Source organism: Mus caroli, chromosome 15 (genome assembly GCF_900094665.2).
Source record: "Mus caroli chromosome 15, CAROLI_EIJ_v1.1, whole genome shotgun sequence".
NCBI classification, from domain to species: domain Eukaryota; kingdom Metazoa; phylum Chordata; class Mammalia; order Rodentia; family Muridae; genus Mus; species Mus caroli.
This window is the reverse complement of record NC_034584.1, coordinates 74,216,107-74,237,504: the sequence shown is the minus strand read 5'-3', so window position 1 is coordinate 74,237,504 and position 21,398 is coordinate 74,216,107. Positions and strand designations below refer to the sequence as shown.

Here is a 21,398-nt window from a genome sequence, read left to right as displayed (position 1 = left end):
TGTGTGTGTGTGTGTGTGTGTGTGTGTGTGTAGGGGTGTGTATATATATGGGTGCAGAAGGGGCTATCAGGTCCCATGGAGCCTGAGTTACAAGTGTTTGTAAGTTGCCTGATGTGGGTGCTAGGAACCAAACTCTGGCCCATTATCAAGACCAGCAAGTGTTCTTAACCACCGGGCCATCTCTCCAGACCTAGAATTTATTTTTACACTTAGTTATTGTATATGTGTGTCTGTGTGGGGGTTTGTAGACATGAAGAATCCCTTAGGAAGCCTTGGACCCCACAGAGCTGTTCACACCCATTTGAGAATAATAGACATTCTCTATCAACAAGCCATGTCTCAGTCCCTTGGCAGTAGGGTTTTAATGGTGGATCTGACAGATGCCCCTGCTGGATGAAGGCTTACAGATATTAATTTCTCTCTATGGACTAAAGCACTGTATCGCCCCCATTTTTAGAGGCCAGAGACGATCAGGCAAAGGACACACCCTGACCTGGGGTCGTCATGGAGCCTGCTGGTACCCACACCGACCTAGACAGCCAGTGAGGAAGACGCAGCAAGCAGTGCTTGCTGAGATGTGGAATAGATACCCGTACTGCAGCCCTCACCTCAGCGAATCAGTGTTTGCACTTCCCTGTCTGTGTTCCTGCATGACTGTCAGCCTCTGAACTGCAGACGCTGTCCTGTGACCCTTGCCCTGGGCCCATGCCTGGCTTGGTTAGCAGCTCTAGGTATCCTCCTCTTTGTCTCTTCCTGTCTTCCTCCTCAGTCTGCAGGAAGTGCAGTCCCGCAGTGACATTAACCTCTGACCACATGAGAGCTGGAATTTACCACATGCCACACCAACATCTAAGGCGGGCATGGTCTATGTTTTCCTTTCCACATTCATCTCATCGTGGGCATGATGGAGAAAGAGATTCTTCAGCCAAGAGCTTGGCTGAAATTGCTTATTTAATAAGTCATGCCTGAAAAGATGTACTATTTGTAGCTATTGAGGATAATATGATGACAAGCCCCAACACAAGCTAGAATCCGGGAAAAACTTAGCAGTGAGTGAGTCGCTGTCGCCCTCTTCAAGCCATGCCAGCGTGTCTTCATCTTCACTTGCTGGGTTTTTCAGAACTCACCTTCCCCCTCCCCCACCCACCTCCTCCCCCACCCCCATCCCACCTCCCGATCCTAAACATCCACTCAGCTCCCGACTGTGGGCAGAGACCTGAGCAGTGCCTGATTCGGGAATCAGGCCACTGACACCCTCTGGCTTCCGGACCTGCAGTCTGGTGAGGTTGCACAGTTGTTCCACAAAGGCAGCACTTAAGAGTCTGCTCCGCCCTCTCTCAGACCATCCTTGGGACCCAGCCAGGGACAAGAGGCTCTGTGCTCCAAGGCCTTAGTGACTGCTGCAGCACCCAAGGAGAAAGATACTCATTCCCAGATAAGAGGTCATAATCTCTTCCCAGGTCCAGAACATAAGCAGCCATGTGACCGTGACCAACACTGGGTACCAGGGGTACCCAAAGGCAGAAGCATGCTATCTGATGCTGTGAGCCAAACAGTGGGAGTGGCCAGCAATGCCAGGTCTCTGGAGGGTCCTCCCACTGAACAGCCTAGTGTCTGTAATCCCATCCATAGGTGGGAAACATAAGCCTAAGGTGACCACACCCCCAAGTGAAGGGACTGTGTACAGACCTTATGAGGGCCTTGTGCCTCACAGGTCCAGATCTGTCAGCAAGACCAGCGTTTTCTAGTCCTATCCATCTCTGCCCTGGGACATCCACAAACTGGCCACACACAGCACACACGCCCTCCAGACTTCTCAGCTGTTTTATTATTAATATTATCTTCTCCTTTAAGCATCCCTTTAAGGGTGAAATGAAATTCAACCATTTACAGAGAAAATGATTTCAGAATGTACATATTGATTTTCATTTACAAAAAAAATAATACTATTATTATTATTATTGGTGTCCTTAAATTACACATTTCCCAGGGCCCTTCCTCCTGCTTGGGTGAGTCCTATCTTCCCACCCTGAATCTTACCTTTGTTTCCAAAGCTTCAACAAGCTTGTCCCTTTTAACCACTGTGACCCCTGGGTGAATGAGGCCAGCTGGACGCCAGTATAGGCTTCCTTGGGTCTAGAGGTCCCAGGCCAGTGGTTCCTGGAGAATGTGCCCACATTCACATTCAATTCGGTTTCTCTTCATATTGGGGGAATGGTCCTGGGTCCCCTGCCCCTCAACTTCCCAGTGTATGCTGTGGTTATATGTGAAACTCTTTAGCTCCCACCTCTTGAGGGTGGTCTCTCAGCCCATGGCCAGGCCTCTTCCTGCCTAGTTGAAACTATTGTACTATCTGAGAAGGAAGGCCAGCCCAGCAGACCTGTGCTTTCCCAGGGTCCTTCTCCCTCCCTGAATTGGTCACTTGTGGGCAGGAGCCCTGAAATACCTAGAACAGGATATCAGTGAAGCAGCTGAGGGTACCAAGAGTGTGGGGTAAGGATTTCATTCAAGGGGGTAGGTATCACAGAAGCATCCACAGACATCTCAGGAGAGAGCCCTGGCTCAGATGGACCCATCAGTCCCTGGGATGCCCTGACTTCTGTGACCACCTCTCAGTCCCTAGAGGAACTAGAGAGGAAGGCTCTTTGAAGGAGAGGTTCCATGGAGGGTGTTCCTCAATGGGAGGAGAGAAGCCATAGAGCCCTTCATGCCTGTTTGTCAGAGCAGCCACCACGTGGCAAACTACTCCAGACAGAGCTACATCCAAGAGATGCTGAGGTGGCAGGAGAAGGATGTAGAGAGCCAAGAGGGGCTGAGGGAGTGGTGGGCTCTCAGCTGCATATCCATATAGCTAGGAAGATTCCATTCCTCAGACTGAAAAACAGACAGACAGACAGACCCTGTACTCCCTTCTAGTCTTGCTTTCAAGGTTCCCCCAAGGACTTCCTGTATCGGGCATCTCGTGGAGCCATAGGAGATGAGACTATAAGATCCAGGTCCTAAGGAAGAGGACAGCCAAGCTTAGGCTCCTACACCCACACGTGAGTATCATCTTTGTACAGGGACACATGGATACAGACATGTACAATACACACCAAGCATGCACCCATGCCCATAAATATACATACACGCACAAACACGGACCATTCCACAGGTAGCCCTGCATACTGGCATCAAGGGAAGGTCAAGGGCCTCAGGAAGAGGCACCCATTCTTCCCATACACCTGCAAGTCCCCACTGTAACTCAACCCCAGGGCAGATAGGAAGAGAGCAGGGTAATGAGCAATCACTTGTACCCTTCCTTAAGGGTGCCGCTAGTAATACAGAACTCTCAAATGGAGGCAGGCATATGGCAGTCCTGCTCAAAACTACATTTCCCAGTTTTCCTTGCAACTACCTATAGCCATGCAGCTAAGTCCAGACCAGTAAGACACTATCAGAAGCAACAGACACATCTGACTCCTGCCCTTCACAGGGAAGAGTCCACACTTCCTCCTCTTATCATGCGAGCAGGTGCAGCCCCTCTATCCAGACCTGGAAGCTGTATGTGAAGCTAAGCTGACTGTCTAACAGGCTTTGGACCATCTCTTCCTGGACTATTTACTTAGTAACAAGCTGGTCTTATTTGAATTGCTTGCTGGTTGCCAAGGGACTTCTACAGCAGCTTAGCATCTTCTGAAATACATCCTGTACCCCCCACCCACAAGGCAAATTTAAGAGGGATGGGTTGATATACCACTGACCTTAATGTTCTTTCTTGGACCCAGGAGAACCTTGTGGTCCCTTCCTGGCCCCTAGCCTGCTCTTATGGGCGTGGGGGTGGAGTGGCACAGAACTGGGATGCTGTAATATGGGACTGGATGCCGGCAGAGAGTGATAGGGAGGGAGAGAGGCGTGGAGAGGCCTCTGTCAGTCTCCTTCTCTTGTCTCACCTACTATACTGGCTGTCCTTATGGTCTCCAGCTCCTGTCCCACCCCAAAAACTAGACTCCTAGAGTCCTTTGCAAGTGGCTCCCACAAGACAGCAAGAGGAAAAGTGAGAATAGCTGTCAAGGGTACATTTGGGACCAGAGGAAGAGTTCACATCACCCCCAGCATGCCTTCTTACAGAGGCAATGGGACTGACGGCCCATCCTCCCAGCCCTGCGGGACCTCATTCCTTGGGTCCAGCATGTCTGAGGAAGCTGCCAAGTGCGCTCTCTCCAGGGTACCTTCCGGTGCTTCCCTAGCTTCTTGGCCCACATCAAGAGCAAATACAGTTTCTAGTCCCTCCCTACTGTCTCTTCTTGCTCCTGGACCCAAATGCATTCATTTACAAGATTCTGGGAACCCCTGGCATGGTATACCTCCTTGTCCTGTAATGGACAACAGTCCCAGGTGTCAACGGTGGGCTTCTCTTTAACTAGACTGAAGTTCCATAGCACTCCCAGTCCCAGAACACCACCTTATGCCCTCCAGGAACACCTCTTTCCCACAGCACTCTTGGGAATAAAAATGCTGCATAGATGTCTGGGCTTGCTCTTCTCTACTAGAAAATAATTTTTTTCTGTTTTAGGGTGAAAGGCCTGACCCTTAATTCTAGAGGCCTGAGCACAGAGGACCATCCATCTACAAGGACTCCTGGTTCTCTCAAGAGCCCCGGGATAACGAGGAGGCCAAAGATAGCACTGGCTTAGCCATTATTTCAGCCTACCCAGCCCAGTGAAATTGCACAGCCCTAGCCCTCCACTGTATCCAACTTGCCCCTGACAGCAGATGGCCTTCCATCTGAGCCCTGGTTCCGGCGCCCACCCTCTACATTGCTCTTGGGCTCCCGGTAGGGATTTTCCAGCAAGTAGCGGAACTGGTCATAGTTCTTGAGCAGGTATTTAGGAGCATACATGTGCTCACTGGGGTCCGCAGGAGGGTACTCCTGCTGCGTGCCGTCGAACCATCCCCCAGTGCGGATCAAGCTGCGGATGTAATTGAGGTCCCTCTTGTCCTCATAGTCACCCCAGCGGGGGAAGTCGCCATTCTGGGCCGACACGAGTTTAAAGTAGATGCCCTCGGGTGTGAAGCACCAGGAGCAATGCCAGCCCGCGAAGTGCAGGGGGCTGCCGAGAGACCACTGCACTAGGATGTGGCCGGTGCGGTTCTCATACTGCCGGAAGTTGGGCATGGTGTAGTACTGGCGGCGGCGCAGGCGGATGCCATCCAGCCCATACACGGTCTGCAGCATGTCCATGGTGCAGCCTGACACCACCTCCAGTGTGCCCGGCTGTTTCCAGAAGAAACCATACAGGGACTTCCGCATGTGGAAGGCGAAGGGCTCTGTCCAGCCATCGTAGAGTTTGAGGAACAGCACACCATCACGCGCAGGGATCTCGTCCGCATCGTCGATGATAAAGACGTCATCGGGCCGCAGGTTGCGCAGGCGGGAGACGCCATCCTGGGTGAGGAAGGTGCGCAGGTAGTCATCCGCAATCCAGCCGTCCTGACGGCCACCAGGTGGGAAGTGGTCCAGGAAGACATAGAGCACCTTGTGGCGGATGTACTCGAAGGTGCCATTGGTCAGCATCTCTCGGAACTTGAGCGGCCGAGGCTCCCCGTAGGCGGTAAAATTAGATTCGCAGACCACGAAGGCGTCCACGACATCTCCCAGCTCATGGAAGCGCACATCCAGCAGGTCGAACTCGTGGTTGATGTTGATGGCGTTGATAACCCGCCTCGGCACCTCCCTGGGTACCAGGCGTTCCTTGGTGGGCAGGTTGGAATACTGCACCACCGTGGGCACCCCGCAGCTGGGCCCGTGCCAGCCTGGCAGACACACACACTCAACCCACTTGCGCCTAGTACCCCGGCTGCCCAGGCGCTCCCGCGTACTCAACACGTGCCTCGTGGGCCTCCGAGCAGGACCCCGGGCTGAGGAGCCCTCAGCCACTTCGGGCTTCTCCTCTGTCCGCCCTGGCGAAGGTTTCTCCAGCATCCTGGTACCTGGTTTGAAGCACACACCACCAGCTTTGGTGCGCACAAAATACTCCGTGGTGTCCTCCGGCAACACGAAGTCCACCCGGTGCAGTTCCTCTGTGGCCTTGCTCGGGGACAGTGGCTGGAGCAGGGGAGAGTGGGAGTAGAGGGGTGTCCGCAATAGGTCGGGGCCACCCGGCTCCGGACTGGCCTGGGGAGTGACAGGGGCATTGTTCCAGAAGAAGCTGGATACGAGGTTAGGGCTGAGGGAGGCCAGTTCTCTCGGGAAGGTGACATAGGATAAGGTCTTAAAGAAGTGCAGGAAGGATATGAGGCACAGGCCAGCCATACAGAACATGAGAAAGAGCTTGTAGCGTCTCATCTTCATCCTGCAGGAGATGGAGAGAACAAGAAGTCAGGGAGGGCAGCCTGAGGATCCTGCCCTAAGAAGGGGACTTGAGAGGAGTTCTAGCTGCAGTCGCCTGTGAGAATGTCCTGCACTAAGTTCCCACTGCCCTGAGACCCACCACACATCACCTCTCTGCAGTCTGTTCCTCCACCAGAAGCCACACACTGCTCATCAGGACTAGGCTTGGTTCCTAGAGCAAAATGTAGCCAGGGGGAGACTGTCCTAGAGGGGTGTCAGGCTCCAGTGGGTAGAGGATGGGGTATGGAGCATCTGCCAAGTGCCCAGGGGCTTGCAGATGCCCTGTCCTGGGCTACTGTTCCTTTTCTAATTTTCCTTCTCTTTCTCCTTTTTTTGTTTTGTTTTTTGAGACAGGGTTTCTCTGTGTAGCCCTGGCTGTCCTGGAACTCACTTTGTAGATCAGGCTGGCCTCAAACTCAGAAATCCGCCTGCCTCTGCCTCCCAAGTGCTGGGATTAAAGGCATGCGCCACCATGCCCAGCTTCCTTCTCTCTCTCTCTCCTCTCTCTCTCCTCTCTCTCTCCCCTCTCTCTCTCTCTCTCTCTCTCTCTCTCTCTCTCTCTCTCTCTCTCTCTCTGAAGGAACCACCCAAACCTTCCTCATGCATTTTCATAGAAAAATGCTGAGAGACTAAGAGTTTTAAGTACCTCGTTTTGGGATTTAAGGACCACCAACTCATCAAGGTAAGAAATCAGGCCAAGGACTGCTGAGATGGCTCAGTGGGTAAGAGCACTGACTGCTCTTCTGAAGGTCCTGAGTTCAAATCCTAGCAACCACATGATGGCTCAAAATGAGCTGTAATGAGATCTGAAGCTCTCTTCTGGTGCATCTGAAGACAGCTACAGTGTACTTATGTATAATAATATTTATAATAATAAATAAATCTTTGGGCCGGAGCAAGTGGGGTTGACCAGAGTGAGCAGAGGTCCTAAATTCAATTCCCAACAATCACATGAAGGCTCACAACCATCTGTACAGCTACAGTGTACTCATATACATAAAATAAAATTAAATCTTAAAAAAAAAAAAATCAGGCCAAACTCTAAAGGTAGAAAAGTGTGTTCACTAAGCTGCCAACCCCTTTCCCCCCATCCTGGGATGGCCTCCTAATTTTATTATTTTGTCTCTAACAAGGAAGGTCCCCTCAGACCTCCTACCTTTAATGTCTGTGTATCCCAGACACTAAATTGGTTACCAGAGACCTGTCAATACGGGCTGGAGAGATGATTCCGAGGCTATGAGCACTAGCTGCTTTTTTAGAGGACCCAGGTTCAAGTCTAGCACACATGAAACTTTAACTCTAGCTAAAACATACATGCAGGCAAAACACCAATGCACATAGAATATATATATATATATATACATACATACATATATATATATTCATATATATATATATATATATATTTGTTTTTTTTGTTTTTTTGTTTTTTTTTTTTTTTTGAGACGACAGGGTTTCTCTGTATAGCCCTGGCTGTCCTGGAACTCACTCTGTAGACCAGGCTGGCCCCAAACTTAGAAATCCACCTCTGCCTCCCAAGTGCTGGGATTAAAGGTGTGCGCCACTATGCCCGGCAGAATATTAAAAAAAAAAAAACCATTGGGGGGGTGCCTGTAAAGAGGTTTTACACTCCTCCCCCCTTTAAGACAAGGTCTCTATTATTAACCCTGGCTGTCCTGGAGCTAGCGATGTCGACCAAGATGGCCTCAAACTCACAGAGATCCGCCTGCCTCTCCGTCCAAGGGCTGGGGATTAAAGGCTTTTCTGCACTACAGCACCCAGCCCTACCAGTGTTAAACTGAAATTGGGTCAGAGCTCATTTCTCCTCTCTAGATGCAGAGAGATCCCCAACTGAGGACAGCTACTCTGAGCTCAGAGTATGGAATTCCTTCCTTTGCTCCTTTATTTTGTTAACTGGGGCCTACCAATCTGCTTTCTCCAAAAGTAAGGGTTTCAAAGTCCATATTTAATCTGCCTCCCAGTGCTGGGATCAAAGGCATGTGCAGCTGCTGCTGCCACCACCTAGCAGAGAACATGTCTTTCTATTCCACGCTCCAGCTGTCAGAGAGGACAGAAGTGAGGGACCTGGGAAAAGAACCAAAACCTCAGAGAGGAATGTTTTGCTTTTTTTCTGAGTTTCTGGAGTTTGGTCACTGGCCTTGCAAGCTCAGGCACTTTCCTACTGAGCTCCATCCTCTGCCCTGACAGGAACATTTTACGGAAAGGACAAAGATACCAAAGGCTAGGTTTCTGTCCCAGGCCCTGCCTGTACAAGCTTGTCCGCCGTCGAATACTCTGAAAGAAATACATTCTCTTCTAGGGGTGTTGTGGGGAAAAGGCATGCATGCTTGGCATGCTGGAGGCCCCAGGTGGCACCCCCAACACCAAAGTCCACCAAAATAACATAAAAAATCCAAATAAAATGGAGGTCAGTTAATAGTGACAGTGACAAGCTGGTGTCTGTTTCCTTTCTGTAGATTAATAGGAAAGAGGCTGAATGAGAGCTAGACCAACATCTCTATCCACAACCAGATACTATTTGAGAAATTAAATGGCCCCAATGAAGAACAAGGGCTTAGTTCCCACATCTGGTGAGTACAGCGATTCATTTAGCAAAACAAGGGAAATGAAAAGACTAGGCGTGTTTTGTGGAATTTAAAAGGCAAGGGAAGATCTATTTCTATTAACATGAAAGTCTTTTCAATTCATTATTGATTCAAGAAAACAACTGGATTGGACCTAGTGTCTAACGTGCTGAAATTTGTGATTGATACTAAACCAAGAACAAAGAAATCCACTCTAATTGCTCACACCCAAAACCAGTTTGCTTTTTTTTTTTTAATTCTTTTTTTTTTTTTGAAATTCATATTTACTTTATTAGCTTATGAAGATTGGTTTCTGATGTATCTTCCAGCCTTCTTTGATACTGTCTTTCTGAAGCTTTTCTACGGTAGACATCATAGAAGGTCTCCTGGCCCACGCGCACTTTAATCATGATCCACTCCATCGCTCCTCCCAGGACAAAAAAGAAGGGCAGGAATCTGTAGATGCGAATCGCTGCTTGCCGGGCACTCGCTGAAGAGCTCGCCTCACCTGGGCCCTGAAGAACATGACCGAGGCCTCCCTGTGGAGTAGGGACGGAACCAGGCAGACTGGTGTTCCCGGAGGCAGTACAAGTACCCCTGCGTGTCCCTGCGTGTCCGCGGAGTCCCGTGGACTGAGCACCAACACTTGACTGCAGCGCCACAACCCGGCCGCCTTTTTTTTTTTTTTTTTTAAATTCTTAATGACGTTGTGTATTTTGTTTAGTTTTGGTTTTTGCTGTGTTTTGGTGTTTTGTTTTGTTTGAGACAGGGTCTCTTTGTACAACTTTGACTCGAACTGCTATGTAGACCAGGCTTAGCTTTGAGCTCACAGACATCCGCCCACTTCTGCTTCCGGAGTGGTGAGATTAAAGGTCTGGGTGGACAGGCCTGCCTGGCTGTTTTAGACGAGGGTCTTGAGATTTAGCACTGCCTGTCCTGAAAACTCACAACATAGACCAGACTGCCCTTGAATTTATAGAGATCCACCTGCCTCTGCTTCCTAAGTGTTTGAGGCCAGTCTGGTGTACAGAGTGAGCTCCAGACAGTCAGGGTTACACAGAGAAATCCTGTCTCAAAAAAACCAAAATAAATAAATAAGAAAGAAAGAAAAATATGTTCCTGGCCTTTAGCAAGCTCCTAAACATTCTGAACCTGCCTTCAAACCTGGGACCTGGACATGGAGTTTCCGGCGCACAGTGGGTACACAGTGGGTGCACAGTGGGTGCACAGTAAGCACAGTAAACTTTCAGCCATTCGAATGCTCCAGGATAGAAACATCCAGCAGGATCTTCTCTTAGCTGTGTGATCAGAAGGCGCAGCCTGCTCTTTCTAGAGTCTCCCTCTCTCTTGAATCTTTATTTTGGTCTGCCTCAAATACACTGTGAAATGGGATAAACAAGCATTTTGTCTCAGGGCCTCAGTTAAGACTCTTGGCCTTTCAAGAGGTCACTGTGACCACAGTTTTTACTGATGGGAAAACAGACTTGGAAGGATGGCAAGACTTTGCCCAAAACACCATGACGGTGACTGAGTCACCGCTCGAAAATGGCGGCAGGTTCCTCAGGCAAGCCTGCCTCTCTCACTCAACTGTACAGGAGATCTAGGTACAGTTAACATTGAGGAGCACACTGGGTCCTGTTGCCATGATCCTGTCTCTGTTACCTTGTTGTGATGTACCTGCCTCTGTTACTGTGTTGCTATGATCTTGTCTCTGTTACTATGTTGCGATGTTCCTTTCTCTGTTACCTTGTTGCGATGTTCCTGCCTGTTACTGTGTTGCTATGATCTTGTCTCTGTTACTATGTTGCGATGTTCCTTTCTCTGTTACCTTGTTGCGATGTTCCTGTCTGTTACTGTGTTGCAATGTGTTGCAATGTTTCTGCCTCTGTTACCAAGCTTCTCTGAGGCTTGATGCCTCCCTTCCATCAGTTTCTGTCCTAAGTATGCTATGTGCACAGCCTCACACAATCTCCCCAACCCAAAGCAGGTACCATGTCAGTCTTGTATACATGAAGAAACTGTAGCCAAAGGAATGAGCCAATGTGTCCATTGCCACCGGGTCAGTAGGGTACTTAATTGCAAGAATCAATGATGGCTCACTTAAGCCCTTTCCACCTGCTAAGTTGAACCCAAGTGGAATGACAGAGTCCACCCAGAGAATATGTAGTGGGCAGCCAGCCACGGTCATGTGCCAACACCTAGCCAACCACTGAGAATCTTCAGGGACAAACCTTGCCCAAGGAGAGCTTACTGTCAGTGTGGGATGAAGCACTCACACAATGCTGTGCAGGATAGAGCTCTGACCTGGGAAGTAACGAAGCAGAATTAAAGGACAGATGGGTACAGGCACAGACTCATGGGCTGGCCAGACAGGCTCCCTGAGCAGTGACCTGATGGGTTAAATGACTGGATTAAGGGATACCTGGAGAACTGAGCATGTGTCACTTCTCAGCATCTAGAGAGTATTTTCAGAGGTTTGACTGGGTAGGCTGAAGGAAGAGGGTGCAACCTCTGCTCAGGGGCAGATACTATCTAATGGGAATGGGTCCAGAGGGAACAAAATGGCAGAGCCAGGGCAAGTTTCTCTCTTCTCCACCTCCCGACCTTGGGACTCCAGGGCTTAGATTAGCAGCTTCTTGAGTTCCCGTCTTTTGGCAGACCTAGAATCACACCACTCCTTTGTGCATCTGTGGCTTAAACTCAGACCAGGATACCTTGCTGGGGTCAGGGAAAACAAGAGCAGGACCTAGTCAGATCATGTAGGGTTCAAGGTCAAGGTCAGGAGTGTAGACTGGGCTGGCAAGAAGGTTCAGCAGATAAAGGAGCTTGCCACCAAACCCGACAACCCAAGCTTCATCACTGGGACCCACATGGTAGGAGAACCAACTCTGGCAAGTTATCCTCTTACTTTCATATGTGCTTTGCCTCTGCCCTCCATGATTGCCTTCCAAGGTGGTAAAGTGGTAAGGGGGGAGGGGGCGGGCTGTGGACAGAGGGCTCTGACAAGAGTGGCAGGAAACTGTCAACTCTGGGAGATACGTTGATTAACAGGATGGGAGATAGTCTGGCTTTGGGTAGCAGCCACACTGCTGTCTGCATGGACCTGGGAAGTGACCTGGGCAGGGGATTTCAGCAGCATGCCTGGAGCTCCTTGCTCTCACTTTCCTTAGATAAGAGCTCCAGGGGGCTGGTGAGGTGGCTCAGTGGGTAAGAGGACTGACTGCGCTTTCAAAGGTCCTGAGTTCAAATCCCAGCAACCACATGGTGGCTCATAAACCGCCCGGCCGACCGGAGGGAGCAGAGCTACTAAATTCAATTCCCAACAACCAGATGAAGGTTCACAAATATCTGTACAGCTACAGTGTATACTCATATACATAAATAAATAAATAAATCTTTAAAAAAAAAGAAGTGATTTAGCATTCAAGGTGGAAAACACACATGACTATACTATGTATCCTGTGAAATGAAAGTGACATTTGGATTAGAATTTTTAAGCCATCAGGTCATACATTATTTAGTTTTTACATCACTTAAGTACAGTTCTAGTAATTGAATTTTACTTATTTAGTTAGTTTTGAGATACTATCTCCCTATATTGTCTAGGCTAGCATCAGACTCACCACATTTGTCTGCTTCAGCCTTCTGTTCTGGTCCTGACGTGGTAAAAAAAAATTTATTATATATATAACTTTATTTGATGCATTTATTGTGTGTTAAAGTGTATATGTGTGGGAACATACCATGTTGTGACATATGTATGCAGTAGAGAGGCCAAGTTGCAGGAGTCAGTTTTTCCCTTCCATCTTGTAGGAGCCAGGGGTTAAACTTAGGTGGTTAGTCCTGATGCCAAGCACCATTATCCACTAAGATATCTGGTTCACCTTTGGTTACTCATCTTACATCACAGATTGTGGAGGTCTTGTAAGGTCAAGGGGGAGCCCAAAGCAACTAATGCCCTGCCAGATGTTGACAAGGTGCCCACTTCTGGTGGGTGGTTTTACTGTCCTTTCAGTCTCTTCCCCAATACTGGCTTCGTGTTTGGAACTGTATATACATTTTAAATGCTAGGTCATTAGACATCTGTCTCCTTAAGTAACACCACAATGTGGGCATAGAATCTATGTACTCTTTCTTCCCTTAGGATGTGTATAGACAACAGGTCCCACCAGATATAGGCAAGAAATGCTTAGATGTTTTTAAAACCATAAAATGGAATTTACAGTTTGAGAAGACAAATTAAATCCTAAACTACACAAAGACAAAAGTATAATATTTCATGTTTTGCTTTATAAAATTCAAGAATGCTTACAATGGAGATATTTAGATTTTCTTTTCTGTAACTAGGGGCTGGAGAGATTGCTCAGTGGATAAGAGCACTTATAAGCCTTTCAGAGGACCTGGCTTTAGTATCTCCTATCCATATAATAGCTCACAAACACCTGTAAATCCAACTTCAGAGGACCTTTTTTTAAAGACACCCACATTCATATAGGGCACATTAACTCATGAATGTACACACACATATCCACAGAAATTATATAGGCAGACAGTTTTTTTTGAGGTAAGATGTAAATGAACAGATCTTTGAAGTTAATACAATCACCAGCTTTTAAGTGGCATTTATGCATCAGTCCCAAATAATGTTGATTTGAATACTAAAATATCACATAATGTAAGCAGCAGGTTAGTGAGCAGTTTGGTTACTTGGAAAAAGAGATTACCGGTAATCTATTTTAAGTGCATAACCTCTTCATTATGTACATTATGAAAACTCTAAATTCAGATAAACATCTTCAGAGTAGAAACTTCTTGTGTCTTTGGAAAGTCAGCTTTGTCAAATGATGTTTTGCTAAGGCACACAAGGATGTTTTGCTAAATCAGATATATGAAACAATGTTTTCTTGAAACAGACACAGATAAAAGGATGTTTTGCTAAACAAACATGAAAAGATGCATGATGTTTAAAATGTGTAAATATAATCCAACAAACAGTGGATGACTCTGAATGGTATTGGTAAGCCTTACCATTCCTTACTGGTCACCATTTGTGATAATGTCAGAAAGAAACACACCAAAAAACTTCTGATGGTGTTCTGGAGGCTTCTGGCTACTTCTTTTGAGTCTGGTCAATTGTCAGTGAAGTGGAAGTTTATGTACATATCAGCTGATACAGACTTACAGAGAGTTTTCCTAAAACAGACTCACATGGAATTTTGTTAAGAAAAATTCACATGGTATTTTGCTGATCTTAATCTATGCAAGATCACGTGCTGCCTGGAGGGAGTTTAAATAGGACTCATAGCTAGCTTTGCAATACTTCCTAGGTCTCCTGTCTTCGTCTTTCAATGATCTTTACTTCGTTGAGAGAGACATAGCAGAGAACTTCTGGTGTCCCTGCTGGTCCTGGTAGCTCTTGGTCACTCCTGATAACGCGTGCTGTTTCATTGGCAACCTTGCTGTTTCTGCTGGTTTGTGCCACCCCTACTGATTTTGTTTGCTATCCTGACACAACTGAATTGGACTGTTAGCATACTAACAATTGGAGATTAAAATCACCTCAAGGAACCACTGCTAAACAGCATATAGCAGAGCCTCATGGCTTCTTCTGGATCGATGTGCCATTGCTGATTCATAAATGGTGTTTGCTAGTGGATCAGGTTGCTGCTACCAATTCATGTGAACTGAACTGCTGATATCCTGACAACACAGATTGGAGTTGCTCCAAAGAACTATTTCTGAACAGGTCCACTTCCCCTGCATCCTAATAATCTCTTTTCCACTATCTCTGATAGGTGGTGTTGGGCTAGAAAGGAGGGTAAAGCATTCAAGAACCCCTTATTAAAAGCAGGTTTTGAAAAATCAAATCTTACATGGCTTACTATATTCCTGGATACAAAAATTTAGAATACGAATAATAGTTTCCACTTTACAATAGCATTGAGAAATCTATTAATGATACTGGTGGTAATCACAAAGATCATCCTTTAAATGGACAGAAGCTTCTGAGCTATGATATCTTTGAATAGTATTCTGTTTCTTTTGTTGCTTCATCAAATGAGTTCCCAGAAGTAATTAATATCTTGTAGTCCTCTGTTTTAACAGGAACACTACTGCATTAAAACTCAGGCATTTGAATTTGAACTTGTAATTAAACAGTCAGTGTCTATGCTTGAATTGTGAATGTGACTATGTGAAAGAAACCAGGGTCTTTGTAGGTAAGGCCACATTTTCTCCATATAAGTTTGAGCCCAACCATGAATCCATTGAAACTCAAGGCTATTTCTCCAAGACAGCCTGGCTTATGAGGAAGTGCACAGAGTTCTATCCATGGTACTTTGCAACACCCTATTTAACCTGACAATGGACCTATGACCCAATCTGGACCAGAGAAGGAATTCATGATAGAAAAATAAACATTGCCCTAACCAGCCAGCCATTTCATTTCTTTTGAATGTTTAGTTTGCAAAATGTAGAACCACCTTGCAAGAGAGGCTTGGTTGAGGAATTGTCTAGATGAAGCTGACCTGTGTGCATGTTGATGGAGAAATATAAAGATTGCCTTAATTGACATGGAAGCCTTAGCTCACTGTAGTGAACACCTTTACCTAGGATTGGGGTCCTAGACTAGATTGGAAGAGAAAGCTAAGAACTAACAAGCACTTAGCATGAGTGCATCTCTTTTGTCTCTGTTACTCACTGTGGGTGTGACATCTCAAGCTGCTGCTACTGTTATTTCTCCACATTGATGCATTAAAACCTGGAATCATGAGCTAAAATTCTTCTCCCCTAAGTTGCTTTTTGAGAGGGTATTTTATCATTGTGACCAAAATTTAACCAGAATACCAGCTGTTGACCAGCTCACCAAGAAATCTCTTACAGTATAGCTTAGTATTATTACCTATTCTTTTAGGTGTAAAGGAATAGACACAGTCATTAATAGTCTCCCAACCAAAAGAAGCCCAGGATCAGATGGGTTGAGTGCAGAGTTCTATCAGACCTTCAAAGAAGACCTAATTCCAATTCTCCNAAAAAAAAAAAAAAAAAAAAAAAAAAAAAAAAAAAAGAGAGAGCTCCAGATAAGGAGACACAGGTCACTGTCATACAACTGCCAGAAATGGAGGCTCTAGGGACACCGCCCCACTTCAACCTCGTTTCCCAGGATGTTCCGGACTTTAGGACCCCAAGATCTGCCCCAGGAGCTGCCTGAAAACCAAGTTCAATGGATGAAGGACTTGACTGACATCCAGAGAGATGAGCCACTGCCCTCGAGGCTCAGACAGGCAGCTCTCCGAAGACAAAGCTCTTTGGCGCCCTTCTGCAGAGACTGATCCCAGAGCTCAGAGGCTATACTTAGGTCTAACTCAAGCCAGAAAAATTCACCCGCAATTCTCCAGGGGCTTCCCAGAACTTTCTCAAGGTATTCACTGTCATTCACCCAGGTGCAGATGGCCCCATCCAACCCCCAGTTCTGTCATTTGTGCTGTGCATGGCCTTGGGCATATAGACCTGCTTCTCTGTAGCTTCACTGTCTTGTTAGGAGTTTTATAGAAGTCCACACAAAGAGCCTATGGTTGGCTTAAGTGTTCAGTCCACGCTAGCTCTCAACCTGTAATTTGTCCCCAGTTAGACTGCCTTCAGGTTAGGGGCTCACAGGAACAAACTCCAGCCCAGAGAGGTGCTATCCTATCTCAAACCAACGAGAAACAGTGTTGGGGCTCTGCTGTGGAGACCAGACAGACCCTGAGCCTGCTGAGGCAGGTGTGAGCTAGAGAATGGTACCATGTCCCAAGAGACCACAGTACCAGCTGCATCCTGCCCCTGGGACTGAACCTCCTGGCTGAATTGGTAAAAGGGCGGAGGTGAGCTACCTCCTGGACATAGGAGGCTGAGGCCAAGCCAAGGTGTCAGTAGGACAATGGCAAGTCTGATCCAGGGAGATTTCTCTCCCTCTTCTATCTCTCTAGTCCCTCCCATACACCCTTTTCCTTGGCTCTTGTTGGAAGGTGACATGGAGAAGAAATCTGACAAGATAGAGCGCTGCGACTGTGAGTCAGGTTCTCTAGATAGGCACACAGCTCAACAAGAGAGAGACAGACAGAGGATTTATTGGGCGGACTGGCTCACGTGGTTTCGGAGGTTGGTCCGTAATAGTCATGCCTCTGCCAAATAGGGGCCCTAGTGGGCAAGGTGTGTGATCCAGTCCAAGTCTGAGGGTCTCAGAACCAGGGAACCCTGGTGTGATTCCCAGTCCAAGACTGAGAGTTGGAACCACTGATGTGAACCCTGGAGTCCCAAGGCCAGAGCATGTAGAGTTGTGGGGCAGCAGTGTCCCAAATCCTGGAAGACAGGAATTTTCTCTGCTTTTTCTGTTTGCTCCAGGCCCCTATCCCATAGGACAGTGTCCCCCATGCTGAGGGTGGGGCTTTCTCCCTCACCTGTGTTTGTTAATATGGTTAGGGTATCACCCATCGCAATGACCCAGCCATGACCTCAGACTCAGGCTCAGCTGAATCTGGCCAGTACCCCTGGAGGTTGTGACAGGATTCGTGGAGCAGCAACTCTAGGACACAGCCTGACAGGTGTCACTGAGTGTCAGAGTGACAGAGTGCCTGTGGAGCTCTCCATGGTCCTGAAATGGCCTAAGCAGATCAGTATCTTAGTTGGGACCATATGTACCCTTGGCTGCCCTTGTCCTAGCTCGTGCTAACTGGCCTATGCTATAGTTCAGATTGTTCATGAGCTAAGAGTTGTTCCCCTCTATGACACCTGTTTTAGGGTTTCTATTCCTTCACAAACATCATGACCAAGAAGCAAGTTGGGGAGGAAAGGGTTTATTCGGCTTACACTTCCATGCTGCTGTTCATCACTGAAAGAAGTCAGGACTGGAACTCAAGCAGGTCAGAAAGCAGAAACTGATGCAGAACCCATGGAGAGATGTTCATTACTGGCTTGCTTCCCCTGGCTTGGTCAGCTTGCTCTCTTATAGAACCAAGATTACCAGCCCAGGGATGGTCCCACCCACAAGGGGCCCTTCCCCCTTGATCACTAATTGAGAAAATGCCCCACATCTGGATCTCATGGACACACTTCCCCAACTGAAGCTCCTTTCTCTGTGATAACTCCAGCTTGTGTCAAGTTGACACACAAAACCAACCAGTACAACACCCAATGGCCCTGCCTCCCTCCCTGTCCCTTGATGCCTGGATTTCTGGTGTTCTCAGCTCTGGACTAGCAATGAGGTCTCCCATTCTTCTAACAGAAGAAGGGACCAGATTCTACCACGGTAGAGAAATGGTCAGGCCAACAACTATAGGCAGTATTGGGGTGTGCATGAAGTGGATTAAGAAGGCAAAACCCAGCTCGGAAACACCTTCAGGAATTCTGCTTGGTCCATCTGCTCTAAAGGGTATCGGACTTTGAGCTAAGGTCTGCCCTGTGCCTACCTTCCAATCTATTCTAGGTTTGCACAAGATCTTCTAGCACTCTTCCTGCTTCTGGGAGCAGAACAGGGGTGTCTGCAAGCAATCTGCATGCCAAGCAGTTCCTGAAGCACAAGGCAGGCCTGTGGCTACCAAGGGCAAATCCATACATTGCCTGTGACCTCAAGGAGTTTCTCCTTTCATTGGTCTGTGGAAAGACCTTGAAGCCTGCCTGGGCACATGGTAGATGCTGAGTACTGGCATTCCTAGTTACTGTTAAACCGGGAATTTGGTACTGTGACTTGGCTGTGTACTCGCAGGCAAGTCTTTGCCTTTCTGAGCCTGTCTCCTTGGATGAAAATAGATTCTTTTGCAGCCCTGTAGGCGACCAGAAGAAACTATGATGTTGAAGCATTCTCTAGGGTGCCTGGTGCTGGAGGCTGCTCTGTAAATGCTCATTTTGGTGTGTCTCCTGCCAGACATTGGGACGCAGATGTCCCACTGAACACGCCTTGTTCTGGCAGGCTTTGGTAAAGGACTGGGCCAAATGGGAGCTGCTTTCCACTGGCGACTGACACCCATCACCCTGCAGGAGTGTTGGAGTGTCTCATGAGTCTTTCAAGACCTTGGGCCAGGCCTTCAGGCATCTCCAGTCTCTACTCTTAGCTCCAAAGGGCCCCTAAGTGGGAATTATGCCCAGTGTGTGGGAAGATGGCTCAGTAGACAAAGTGTTTTCTGCACAAGCATGAAGACCTAAGTCTGACCCCTGGCATCTATGTAAGGAGCTGGGCATGGCTATGTGTACCTGTAGCCCCAGAACTGTAAAGGTAGAAACAAGGTTCTCAGAGCAAGCACAACAGCCCGCATAGCCAATCAGTTAACTACACATTTTAATGAGAGACCTCATCAGAAGATGGGGGGGGGGGAGGTTGGAGAGATGGCTCAGTGGTTAAGAGCACTGACCTGCTTGTGGACGTTGTACATCGTGGTGCGCACTAGGCTCCGCACCACGATGTACAACGTCCACAAGCAGCTTCCAAAGGTCCTGAGTTCAAACCCCAGAAACCACATGGTGGCTCCCAACCATCCATAATGAGATCTGGTGCCCCTGCTTGTGGACGTTGTACATCGTGGTGCGCACTAGGCTCCGCACCACGATGTACAACGTCCACAAGCAGAGAGCACTGACTACTCTTCCAAAGGTCCTGAGTTCAAACCCCAGAAACCACATGGTGGCTCCCAACCATCCGTAATGAGATCTGATGCCCTCTTCTGGTGTTTCTGAAGACAGCTAGAGTGTACTTACATATAACAATAAATAAATCTTTGGGCTGGAGCGAGTAGGGCTCTGCTTGTGGACGTTGTACATCGTGGTGCGCACTAGGCTCCGCACCACGATGTACAACGTCCACAAGCAGACAGCCCGCATAGCCAATCAGTTAACTACACATTTTAATGAGAGACCTCATCAGAAGATGGGGGGGGGGGGGTTGGAGAGATGGCTCAGTGGTTAAGAGCACTGACTACTCTTCCAAAGGTCCTGAGTTCAAATCCCAGAAACCACATGGTGGCTCCCAACCATCCGTAATGAGATCTGATGCCCTCTTCTGGTGTGTCTGAAGACAGCTAGCTTGTGGACGTTGTACATCGTGGTGCGGAGCCTAGTGCGCACCACGATGTACAACGTCCACAAGCAGTAAACGGGCATGTACAAACGCCTGAGTTCAAACCCCAGAACCTACATAAAGCTGGAAAGAATAATAAACTGCACAAAGTTGGTCTCTATCTTCCACACAGCTGCTTGTGGACGTTGTACATCGTGGTGCGGAGCCTAGTGCGCACCACGATGTACAACGTCCACAAGCAGGTGGTGGCGCACGCCTTTAATCCCAGCACTTGGGAGGCAGAGGCAGGTGGATTTCTGAGTTCAAGGCCAGCCTGGTCTACAAAGTGAGTTCCAGGAACAGTCAGGGCTATACAGAGAAACCCTGTCTCAAAAAACAAAAACAAACAAACAAACAAAAAACCCTAACTAAGACAGAAGTTGGTGATGAGACTGGAGTATTGCTGTGATAGACCTGACCATGCTTTTGTTTGGAAGAATGTGGATTTGGAGACTTTGGAAAGCAGTGGAATGCTTTAAGGGGCGGGGCGGGGGGGGGGCTTAGTGGGCTATGCTAGTAAGACTTTGAAAGACTCTGTTGTTGAGATTGATTTGAACTGTGCAGACCTGGGTGGGCCAAGAGGGTTCAGTGGAGAAGAATTTCAGTATATGGCCTACAGACTGTTTTGTGGTATTTTGGTAAAGAATGTGGCTGCTTTCTGCCCTTGTCTAAAGAGTCTACCTGAGGTTAAGGTAAAGAGAGATTTATATTAATTACATTGACAAAGGAAATCTCAAAAAATCCCAGCAGAAACTTTGTTCTCAGGTTAAATCTCATGAAGAACATTTTGAAGAAGCATGAAAGCTTCGAAAGGAAAAATATAAAATATATGGTTCCAGTATAAAAGGAGCACAGGAAGTGAAATGGAGCTGAATCCTGTGTTCAAGGATACTAAGGTGAATTAAGGGAGTGGTGACCTAGGGGCAAGATCCCACCCAGGTAAGTTTAGCAGCAGGTGTGTTAGTATATGCTTTTAATTCCAGGAGACTGAGGCAAGCAGATCTCTGAGCTGAAGGTCAGCCTGGAATAAGGCAAGTTTTAGATCCAGGCATGGTAGTACACATCTTTAATCCCAGTGCTTAGGAGACAGGCATGAGTTCAAAACCAGTCTACAGAGCAAGTTTCAGGACAGCTAAGTTTAGGTAGTGAAGGAGTTGGCACACAGAAAGCTGGTGATAATATAATATAACAAGGGGGTCGTTTTCCAGCCCCAGGAAGCAGCAGAACTCAGCAGCTTTGGTCATTTGGCTCTGGCTTTATAGTCAAGAGGAGAAGGAGACTACTGGGACAGTGATGCTGGTTAGCTGGAGCTAAGAAATTAGTGGTGGTTAAGAAGAGACCAGCATCACTGAGG

General features: G+C 47.6%; 1 protein-coding gene and 1 pseudogene across 2 annotated transcripts in view; both read right to left on the bottom strand.

Moving 5' to 3' along the window:
* Positions 1 to 1,806: 1,806 nt before the first annotated feature.
* Positions 1,807 to 21,398, bottom strand: part of Mgat3 (mannosyl (beta-1,4-)-glycoprotein beta-1,4-N-acetylglucosaminyltransferase) — a 48,908-nt gene continuing 29,316 nt past the window's right edge. The window contains exon 2 of one of the 2 annotated variants that reach the window (XM_021183883.1): positions 1,807 to 6,335. In XM_021183883.1, coding sequence (XP_021039542.1) covers positions 4,718 to 6,334 — 1,617 coding nt within the window. In that variant the 5' untranslated portion in view covers position 6,335 and the 3' untranslated portion in view covers positions 1,807 to 4,717. The remainder of the gene's footprint in view (positions 6,336 to 21,398) is intronic. The other variant, XM_029470131.1, reaches the window with a different exon arrangement.
* LOC110310778 lies at positions 9,219 to 9,598 on the bottom strand (annotated as a pseudogene).